General features: G+C 38.7%; 1 protein-coding gene across 2 annotated transcripts; it reads left to right on the top strand.

Moving 5' to 3' along the window:
• The first annotated feature begins 864 nt into the window (after positions 1-864).
• wdr31 (WD repeat domain 31) lies at positions 865-8,871 on the top strand. 2 transcript variants are annotated; one of them, XM_044111542.1, is made up of 10 exons: positions 865-985; positions 4,498-4,558; positions 6,332-6,464; positions 6,613-6,687; positions 6,778-6,922; positions 7,455-7,555; positions 7,697-7,764; positions 8,007-8,148; positions 8,332-8,494; positions 8,591-8,871. In XM_044111542.1, exons 2-10 carry the CDS (start codon positions 4,512-4,514, stop codon positions 8,776-8,778), a joined length of 1,062 nt encoding a protein of 353 aa, XP_043967477.1. In that variant the 5' UTR covers positions 865-985; positions 4,498-4,511; the 3' UTR covers positions 8,779-8,871. The 2 variants fall into 2 exon arrangements, with proteins under 2 accessions (XP_043967477.1, XP_043967476.1); XM_044111541.1 differs by lacking the exon at positions 865-985 and adding an exon at positions 3,645-3,951.

Below are 8,871 nucleotides of genomic sequence, written 5' to 3'. Positions count from 1 at the left end.
CCGCTTGTTCCCCCCCTCTGTATTGAGTCATCCAGATTTCACATTTGACGCGGAGGGAAAACCAGAGGCCTACGAATGTCAAATAAAGTCCTCATGCAGGCCGGCTTTAGGTGATGCTGTAATGAGTCTGGGTGTTCAGACTGGAGTAGAGACGGAAAATAAGATATTTGAGAGGAATTGTTGGAGTCCCCCACTCCCTCCCACCCTCTTCCCTGTGTTTCGGTTCGCTTTCTGGGCCTGCTGAAAGCTTCAAACAGAGTAGAAAGCGGGTCCAGTTGAATAATTTTGCTCGGTCGACGGGTAAAATCTGCTATTCTGTCTCTGTATGATCAACAGATCTTTTTAAAACACACCATCCGCACTGATCTGGATAGATATTGTCATCAGTACTCCGGTTAGGCTCTTTCCAAAGTCCTCAACGCTGGTGGTATTTTAAATCGCTGAAATACCTTGTTTGTTTTCCAACTCGCAGTCTGCGTTGGCGAGAAAAACACATGAGCGAGGTTGTCCGTTTATTTTCCAATGGCTCCACTCCCGGGCGTGGTAAGGCAGAATATGGCGGACTTTCACTTCGATTCGCTAGGCTGGGATACAGTAGTTATATCTCCGTGTCAGCTCGGTAAACCAAGGAAGCTACACAGAAAACGGAATTTCACACAGAGCTCTTTCTAGTCGCAGCGAAATTATGTCCGAGTGTGACCTCCCCTCCCAAAAAAGCGGCGCACGGGTCCGTGGCTCCGCACCGGGGAAGAGGCGAAAGGAACAGGACGCCGTGTTGCTGGCTTTCCCCCCGACCAATCTTCTTTTCCTCAATTCTCTTCATGTATTTTTATTACAGAAGCCATCCACTCCTCCGCGGGCTGCGTCTGGCCCCCGTCGACCTGGGGGGAGTGTCGCCGTCAAGCCAACGCCACTATGTATTAATACCACCCAACCTGTAGAACAGAAGCATGCGAATCTACACGTTTGAAGCCCTCCGAGTTCCGTAAGCAATTCCGCTTAAATCCTGTTTCCAGGGACGTTTCTAGAATGTATTGTAAGGGGCTTGCTGAGGAGGGCAACGCTAGTAATCTTACACCATACTAATACAAAGCAGAAAATAATTTTCTGGAGTTTTGCTTAAAGGTGATTCTCAACAAGTTAAAATAAATGTCTGAATAATCTGATTAAGTTTTTTTTTTATTTAGCTTATTTGGCCCAAAATGTAAAATTTGTATACACGTTCTTTTCACAGAGTGGCATATCAAATGAGTATCTCTCTTTTTTTTTTTTTTTTTTAATAACATGTAGACTTATGGAAAAGTGATTTCATGTACTGTGCACTGGGCCAGACTTTAGAAAGGGCTTACAAGGACAATAGCCCAGGGCAATTTTGGGGGTGGCCCAAAGATTTTTATTTATTTATTTATTTATTTATTTATTTATTTATTTATTTATTTATTTATTTATTTATTTATTTATTTATTTATTTATTTAATAAAGGCATATTTTGCTAACATTGTTTTCTATATGAGTCATAGGCCCATATGAGGTGAGTTGCAATAATATTTTGAGATTTTTATGAAAATAAACAATACTCAGGCATTTGAAAATAATGAAGTTATAGCAATTTTTTTTTAACAATATGGAGCTATGCGCTGAGGAACATTAAATCTACCATCATCAGTTCATACCCAGTTTATGGATTTTGGGGGCAGGGCAGATGGAATGATGAAGTGTAAAATTTCCTAGATGGTGGTGCTTCTTTGGATTTAATAAACACACTGGACCAATACCAGAAGATGAAATTGGAATCTGTCCCTCTTTTCTCCACATTCCAAGATTTTGATTTCCAAATAAAATAGAACATGTTTTAGAATCAGAAAAGATTCAAAATGGTATGAATGGCTTATAAAAGACTTCCTAATTTAAATGGGTTTTGACTAACCTCTCAAGGCGCACGTTTTCTATATTGGTTTCATTATTTTTTTTTTTTATTAAACTTTGTCCTTCCACTCAACTTTCTGTTAATATGCTTACATAAATTCCTTTGTGATGCCAATTTCTTTAGGAATCCAAAATAAACCTTTACTAGTTATATATAATAACATTTTCATTTTTGTAAACATAAAATGTGGCTTTTTGTAAGATGTCTCTCAGAACTATCAAATTAATCAAATATGGTAATTTTAAGGTATTTTACAATGTAAATAGAACCTGGACCTATTTACTTTGTAAATGTCTTACAATGAGGGTAGATATTATATATACAAACAAGTTGAGGCTTAATCAAACGACTTATGTTCTTATGTTCAAAACTATTAAAGTTAAGATGGCTTAAGGAGCCTGCATAAAGCCTTGTGGAACATCAAGAGACTAAATGCTTGAAGAAAAATGCTATGTTTTGCTTACTGGTTAGAACAGATTTTTTTATTTTCAGGGATTACTTGGTAATGGCCTGCTAGATGTTAACCATTAACTATCTCTACAGTGGAAACAATAATAGTTGCACCAGTATTCAACCAAGTAGCTCTGCAGTAAGCTGTGAAGGTCATTATGTTCTATTTTTGTTGAAATGGCACAGTGTTCATTCAGCTCCACAGCCAGTGGAGCAGTCACTGATTTGTAGTCTATCACCGTGAGTCTGTTTAAGATTATGAGTAGGTCCTCATAATACAAATTTAGGATTTACACTATGCTAAAAGTTTTGTAGTCTACCACTAATGGCACTTGGGCCACCTTTATCAGAGGCATCTGACAAATTATGTAAACCAAATTTTCATTTCTATGGACAATAAAGTTTTTATCTTACTTCATCCTATTTTTAGTTGTACTAAAGAACTGGTATCAACCTGCAAGAAAAATACAAAGCTCATTAAATGTGATGTACAGCTTCTAAGCCATCAGCAAACACTAAGAGAGTTCTGGAAACTCAGAATAATCTTTGTCTTAAACAATATTTTATTCAAAGAAGAACAGTGAATAACTTCAAGTAAACTGAAGAAGTCCACAGTAAACCAGAAAAAAAAGGTGCTTGTGATCATTCATTTATCCCAAAGGTCAGGATGAGTGTGGGAAAAACCTTTAAGCCAACTTAACTGTGTCCCAGTTACAAATTGGAAAAAGAGCAGGATATGCTAATTACTGTACTTAGTAACAAAGTACTAAGCACAGCAAGTATAAACAAAAATAGACATTAAATCACAAAATGACCAGTGGCCTAAAACATGAAGATTTCAAATTCTTCTTGCAAATTAAACCTGCCTCATCTTTCAGGCTAAATAGGAATGGGCCATCTGGCTTATTATGAACCCATAGATAAAATGACACTGTTTTGGATGAGATGAAGATGAATTACATCTGAGAGGGCACCATTAATATTATATTTAAGAAACAGCTTTAGGAGCAACAGAAGCTTGTAGATCATAAAGAATTGCTACATTTTTAAGTTTTATTTGTTAAAAATGAGCCTTTAAAGAACAAAATAGTTCAGTGAAGTCTGTTTCCTAAAAGTTTTAACATACTATTTTTGGCATAAAAAATACCTTGTAGTAATTTTTTTCATTGAAATATTTAGTTGGAGACCGCTGATATAAAATAATTACTATGTTTTTTACCTCACACTTTTATTTTGTGAGCAGATACAACTTCCGCTTGTTCTCTTCCACGTGTCACGTGACCCCGCTTCCCCTGGATACGGGAAAGCGTCTAGCTGCGGTCTCCACGGAGGGAAGAATGGTTGTATAGTAGTTCAAGGGACGTTTCAGTGCGGCGTTTTATACAGTTAAAACGTCAAACTATAATGGCCATTTGTCGGGGAAGCGTCGCTGTCGTCCCAACAACAACTTTATCAACTTTTAATACCTCAAATTTTACGTTTTAGCCGCGCCGCTCTGCTGATCTTTCTTAGCATGGACGATAAGGATTAGTTAGCCTCAGCATCATCCCAGTGACCACACCTCTTGGTGACAGGTAAGTAGAGCGAGTCTTCAGATGTCGGTTTGAAAACAAGAAGTTATAACATTACTATTATTTCAAATAACTTCAGTTAAATTCCCGCGGGAGATGTTGCATAATGACCGCCAGTACAGTTCATAGCGAGGTGTTTTCGACTGACTAATTCCTTGTGGCGGTAATGATGTGGCGCTAATAGGATTGGAGCTCTCTCCTTCCTGCCGCTTGTTTGAGAAATTTGTGGGGATAATGAGGGTGGAGCTTAGCCGTTCGTGCGTGGGAAAGTGATGTGTGTGGGGTTAATCTCACATGGTATGCAATGGCAGTGATATAATGACCATGCATTCATGAGTGCATGTTTTGCAAGTGTTTGATGTATATTCATGGTATAATCACACCTATAAGCCTGAAACCCCCCCCCCCAAAAAACAAACCCTAACATCACAATTTACTTATTGAAGTCAAGCAATAGTTATCCTTCAATTTGTGGAATGAATTTTTTTATTTTATTTTTTTATTTATTTATTTTTTACCTCAGTTGGATTTTTTGTCTCTGAAATTAAGGTTTCTGAGCAAACATGGGGAAGCTGCAGAGCAAGTTTCGCAAGAGGTCTGAGCTGTACAGGTGGGTTATGTTGGACTGTTTACAGTCTGCTCCTTGTTTTATGTAGTTCTTAAAACTAATATTGCAATAAAGTTTCCTTGCTCCTTACCAGTCTCAAGGTATGCCCAAGTTTTTTGTTTGAAGACCACATATTTTTCCATCCTCCTGTTCCCACAGTGTAGTATCCATATAATGACATTACAGAGAAAGTGTCAGAGGAAATATTAGTGGTGGTGAGAAACAAGGACAGTCATAGTGTTGTAACTAAATGGGGGCAACCTATCAGTTTTGTTAAATGAACCCTGTAATGACTAAGGCCGACATACCTGGCTAAGCTAGCTGAGCAGATGGACAGACTCATTAGTTAATAGTGTTTACACTTGGACAAAAATTAATATAATCTGTAATAAGCATTACAGCTTGTTTTACAAGGTGTTTATTCAAAGCTTTTGTTTATCAAAATCAAAATATTAAACAAATTTTATGTAACATTATCATAACTACGGTAGTAATATATATGTTTTTAAAAGCAGTGAGAACAACTGCTGCTTTATTCTTTTAAATAAAAAAATAGGTCATGTAGTTGACCTAATCAGTTTCCAGTCTGTTAGCTGAAGGAGTGCTGTTCTACAGAAAACTGTAAAGCACATATGTCAGAGTCAAGGCCCGCGGGCCACATCCGGCCCGCGAGAAGATTTTCTACGGCCCCTGGGATGATCTTGATTTATTATTAGAACCGGCCCTCAGCAAGCCGGCCCCCCGTCTGAAAAAATGCGAGATGCACCCCCCCCCCCCCCGTTCGATCCTCACAACGCGCGCACCCCCCCCCGGTCCGCTGCACTAGACCAAATGCGTCATTTAAAAAAATCTCAATGAACATTCGATCAGTCCGGCCCTCAGCTTGTAGCTAAATTTTTTATTTGGCCCTCCGTCCATTTGACTTTGACACCCCTGCTGTAAAGGATCACTTTTTTGATCTTCGAGATCCTGGAGCTGCTAGGATCTCTAGGTTTTGCCTCAATAGAACCCGAGGTTTTCCGCATTTTAATCCACTTAATGATTAAGGCAAAACAAAAGCTTCTAAGCTCAGAGGATAAACTTGCATTATTTTACAAATACAACTAACTGAGCAGAGACAAATTAAATGGGATCTTTAGGGACGCAGTCCAGCAGTCTTATTAAGGAACAGAATTAATTTTAAAATGTTTAGATCACTGCAAGAACTATATCAGATAGTGTTTTTGTATCGGTGTGTGAGCCGTCCACCAGAAACCTGGCAGGGTGTGCAGACAAGTCGTGGTTATTTGTATAGCACATTTCAGCTACAAAGCAGTTCAAATGGCTTTACACCATAAAGACATATTACAGTTACCATTTATAAAACAAGCGAAAGGCTGAAACAACAACAGATCTTTAATGTATTTTGGGAACGTGACCAGCAATGTTCTGAACCAGCTGGAATGTTGACTTAAAAACTTCCAGTAATTTCGCTGCTACAGAACCAGAAATAAAATATGTCTGGCATTTAAAACAAATGATTTTTTAAAAGTATTCATTACATTATTTTCCTTAAAAGAAAATTGAAACAACAAAATCATCAGAGATGGACCTCAGAGGTCTGAATAGGTTTATGAAGTTTATGATAACCTTACAGTTGGTGTTTTGAGATTACCATAATTTTTAAATATTTTTGGTAAACTATAGCAATGGCTAAAATCACATATTCTTCCAGCATCTAACCAGAAAATCCCCCAAAATAATTATCATACTCATATACATACATCTTTTGTGCAGATCACCTCAAGGGGAGAAGGCTGAGAACACCTTTGACAGTCAGGTGTTACAGTATGAACCTGCCCACTATGGAGCCATCAACACTGTGACCAATCTCAGCCCAGACTTGTGTGTTTCTGGTGGCAGTGACCAGGTAGAGCAACAGATGTTTATTGTCTTGGTTTTACAGCATTGATCAAAAATATTAGTGCCAGTACCGAGTGTGGGAGTTATAAATGTTGTGTAATGCTTTGATAATACCTGAAGCTAATAGCGTAAAATGCTTGCCTCCTCTCCTGTAGGCTGTTGTAGTGTATGACTGGAAACAAGGCCAGATGTGTCAGTCCTTCCAGGGTCACAACAGAGAGGTTACCAAGGTAAAGTCAGTGGGAAGAGAACAGCTTTCATGCAATTAATAGCTGTTAAAATTTTCACACACTGATCGACAGTCTTGATATTTCCACCAGGTGCTTTGTTATCTCGACAGTACATGGATCTTTAGTGCCTCGCGGGACAAAACCGTTCTCATGTGGGACCTGAACCAGGGAGACGAACCGATTCAGGAGTTTTGTGGACATGAGCTGGTTGTCAATGGAATCGCTATCAGCCCTGGTACAAACTTTAAGAACACACTCAGTCTCCTCCATCATTAAAAAAATATTTAACTTTTGTATTTATCAACAAGTTATCAGGCTGCTACTTTTTTTTTTGGTCAAAACAGCAATTTATGATAGAAATGTATAATCATTTCAAATTTTAAATGAAATGGCAAATAATAATTATTCCCACTGCTGTTGTCCTGAGGCAACTGCAACTTAGGTTACAAATTTTTGTACTTGTGGTAGCATTTGTTAAATTTAATTAAATATATTATAAAAAAGGCAAATTTTAGATTTTAGCAGTTCAACTCTGTGAGGATATTTCTCTAACCTGCAAAGATTGGATTGGGAATTACAAACTGATCATATGCATAGAGTAAAATAAGAACAAATATATATTAAGTAGTTTTTGTGTTCGTCTGTATTATTTGCAGAAAAAAAATTGCATTATATATTTCCTGCCTAATATGGTTATCTAAACTTAGTTTTGGGGCGATAATAAAGTGCGCTGCATATCCGATGCTGGTATTTTAAATTCTTTGTAGATGGAAGAAAGCTTTGCACTGGCTCTCGGGACAACTGGATGTGCCTGTGGGATATAGAATCTGCAAAATGTGAACACAGACATAACATCTCAAGAAACCTGGTAAGAGCATTAATTTATGCTTTTGTAGCTAGTGATGCACCTAATGGAAAATATGATTTACTATGAACTCATTTAGACCATATATTTATATTTGGATTTCTGTAAGGTTTCAGCTTTTCTAACATATTTATTTGTTTCCAGGTGACTCATGTATGTTGGGTGCCAGCTAGCTTTTCTGTAGTCCAGACCTCAGAGGATAAAACTATAAGGTACAGCAAAGCTTTGTTTGCTGGGATGCGTCTTTTTAGATCACTGATTCTAATTTAGTCAAATTCATCTACAGACCCTGCCAAAAATGCAAAATCCCATCTCGTGGGATAGTTGTGGCACAATTCAGTCAGTTATATTACAAAGTCAAACAACCGTTTGATATTTTAGCCTTGGTCTGAATATTTATTGTACATTAACTAAAAACTGTGTTTGCTTGTCTTTTCACATGTTTTGCTTGTAGGGTGTGGGATAGCCGTTCGTGGCAGGTGACCAATACCTTCCCAGCTAAGCAGTATATACAGACTCACTGTGATGTCTCTTCAAACGGGAACTACTTGGTGTCCAGCAGCAACGGCTTTGGAGGCCAGGGTTGTGAAGCCACGGTGAGATCAAGAGAGGCCCTTTCTAGATTTGATGGATTAGACATGAGTTAGAAACAATCTATATGGCTTAGGATGATGATCTTATCCCATGTGTGGTGAGATGTTTCAGTTGTTCTCTGTTACTGTGCTATGTTCCTGAAACTGTTGATTGCCGCATGCAGTGAGGTGTTTGTGTGTTGTCAGCTCTGGGACTTGCGTCAGCCTGGCTGTAAAGTTGTGGAGTACAGAGGTCACCTGCAGACCACAGCCTGCTGCACATTTCTACCTGTGTTTTCTGGTGGCCCGGCTCAGATAGCAACATCCTCCCACGACTGTTCGGTCAAAATCTGGGATCAGAATACTGCAGGTAGGACCCTACCTCCTGGGTAAAGAAAAAACCCTTCCTGAAGAGTATAGTGTCAGTTTCTGACACCTATAACACTCTACCCTCTGCTGATTTCAGTTTGTTTAGGGACATTGTCCCTGGATGGTGCTGGTCCTCTGGTTTCTTTGGCTCCCACCGATACCAATAGTTTGCTGTGTGCCAGCTTCAACGCCGGTCTCCAACATATCCAGCTGGACCAGGGGTCCCTCCAGGCACAGGGTTCTGGTGCTGGAAATCTGGATATGAGAGTTGTGGCACGATTCTGACAGCACCAAAGCATGTAATGGGACTTATATGGACATCAAGGCATTCAGCGAGCAGTAACGACATACTTCCTTTTTAAAAACCTTTTAATGTCA

Source organism: Gambusia affinis, linkage group LG03 (genome assembly GCF_019740435.1).
Source record: "Gambusia affinis linkage group LG03, SWU_Gaff_1.0, whole genome shotgun sequence".
In the NCBI taxonomy this organism is placed as follows: Eukaryota; Metazoa; Chordata; class Actinopteri; order Cyprinodontiformes; family Poeciliidae; genus Gambusia; species Gambusia affinis.
Note: the sequence above shows the minus strand (reverse complement) of the source record. Positions and strands in the feature narration are given on the sequence as shown.